Source organism: Alligator sinensis, unplaced genomic scaffold (assembly GCF_000455745.1).
Source record: "Alligator sinensis unplaced genomic scaffold, ASM45574v1 scaffold198_1, whole genome shotgun sequence".
NCBI lineage: Eukaryota > Metazoa > Chordata > Crocodylia > Alligatoridae > Alligator > Alligator sinensis.
In genome coordinates this window covers 2830427-2832337 of record NW_005841906.1, presented here as the reverse complement: position 1 = coordinate 2832337, position 1911 = coordinate 2830427, and the positions used below count along the sequence as shown (strand labels likewise).

The 1911-nt window shown below is 48.9% G+C and overlaps 1 protein-coding gene across 1 annotated transcript in view; it reads right to left on the bottom strand.

Annotated features, from left to right (window-relative positions):
- DNAH8 (dynein axonemal heavy chain 8) overlaps positions 1 to 1911 on the bottom strand; it is a 340250-nt gene that overhangs the window by 57714 nt on the left and 280625 nt on the right. The window contains exon 82 of the mRNA XM_025197818.1: positions 1248 to 1450. Coding sequence (XP_025053603.1) covers positions 1248 to 1450 — 203 coding nt within the window. The remainder of the gene's footprint in view (positions 1 to 1247; positions 1451 to 1911) is intronic.

Sequence of the window (1911 nt, the reverse complement as noted above, 5' to 3'; positions counted from 1 at the left end):
AGGAAATGCCAGGCCAGTTACCACCCCGGTGAAAGGCAGGTTGGGGTGCCTTAACCCCTAGCCCCCACTGCCAGGAGGGTAACCCTAGTGTTTGAGTGAAGGGCCCAGAGGGCAGGCCCTAGGAGAGAGTGAGGGGCTAGGGACCCGGCCTGAACGAGAGAGTACCCTTGACTGTACCATGCTGGGGCCAGGACCAGGATGGTCAAAAGGGCAGGGGCCCACCGTGAGGGATGCCCAAGAGCCAGGGGCCTGGGGTCCCGACTGGCCTGGAGGTGGGCCAGGGCTAGTAGCCAGAGGTCCCGGGGGGACCATACCCGAGAGGGGAAAATGGTTTCGGGGGGCTAGTAGCCTGAATGAAGGCAGAGAGGCCGTCTGAGTGGAGGGATCATGGAGGGGTCCTGTTAGGATGAATCTGGGGCCCAATGTGGGGGCTGGTGAGGATGTGAACATCAAGATGCCATCTGCGAGGCTTGGGCTGCGGTGTAGGGGAGGAAAGGAGCCGCAGAGAGTGCCCCCTGGCATCGGGGCACCAAAATGGGCAGCCTCCCGCTTAATTGACATCCATTAATGAATCAATTAACATCAAGGCGTGGCGGACGAGAAGGTGGGCGGTTGGCCCAAGAACAGGTGGGCAGGCCACGGAGATCGGCCCTGAGCAGGCCCCCTGTTACACTAGCCAATGACAGAATAAATAGCCTGGTAGTTTGAAAGGAACATAACTAACAAGGTATGTAAATACTGAAAACGTGTTACAGCAAAAGCTGTTATCCGGCATCCCCGGGAATGGGGATGCCAGTTAATCAAATGTGCACTGTCCGGTGTACTCCCCGGCATCAGTGTGCTGGGGGACAGGGAAGGGGACCCCACGCAGGCTGCTTTGCCCCAGGCTGTGGGCCAAAGAAGTGAAGAAGAAGAACTTGGCTCGCAGCGGTGAAATGGGAAGTGGAACTTCCGGTTTCGCTTTTGCCTCATCCCTCAGATGCCGGTTAGTGGAGCTTTTTGGTTGATAAAGTGCTATATAACACAGCTTTTGCTGCATTACTGTATTCCATAAAAAATATTTTTAGCACTGTAGCATTTATTTAAATAATGGTTAACTTTCTCTATGTCCATGAGGATTTATCAGGGACAAATAATGGTAAGATAGTTTTAACAAATTAATTTTTCAGAATACAATCCCCCTCTCAAAGGTATATTACCTTTTTGAATTATGAACTATTTATAAGAATGAATGTTTAGGCTCATACCTAGTTTAAGCTTCCTAGCCAAGGAGTCAATCTGAATAGTTGGGTCAGACCCCATAGACAAGAAACAGATGAGAGGTGTCCGTGTATCACTTTCCTCCCAAGTTTTCTCTAACTGTAAAATGACTGGTTCGGTATATTTCTCATCTAGTGAATCTGCAATATACTTTCTGGCTTGGGGAAGAGTGCGATCTGGGCACCAAGACCTAGGAATAAACAAATATTGTGAGATGTAAATAGATTTTCTTTACAGCATTTCATGTTTTATAAAGGAAAGTTTAAGAATGTTAGATTATATACTAGAGAAAATGTGTTTAGGAAGCATTATCAATAAAATAATGTAAAATTTTTAATTGCCTTTTTAAATACTTTTTCTTAATACTTTTTTAGACTTTGTAAATAGTTAAAGGACTACAGGAGTCATTAACTTTTTTTTTTTAAAACCACACTGTCGCAGAGCACCTCAGTGCCTGCTCCTAGAGGGGAGAAACTGCCAGGGAGAGAGACAGAGCCCTGGCAGGTCATAACGAGCCCAGCTGAGTGTCGCCAGGGTAACGAGCCCAGCTGCGGGTTGCCGGGGTAGCTAAGGGGAGCCAGCTGCCTGTAGGAGGCAGGGCCTGGCCCTTATAAAGCCCAGGGCTAAGACCAGGCTGGCAGTTCCCTGGCC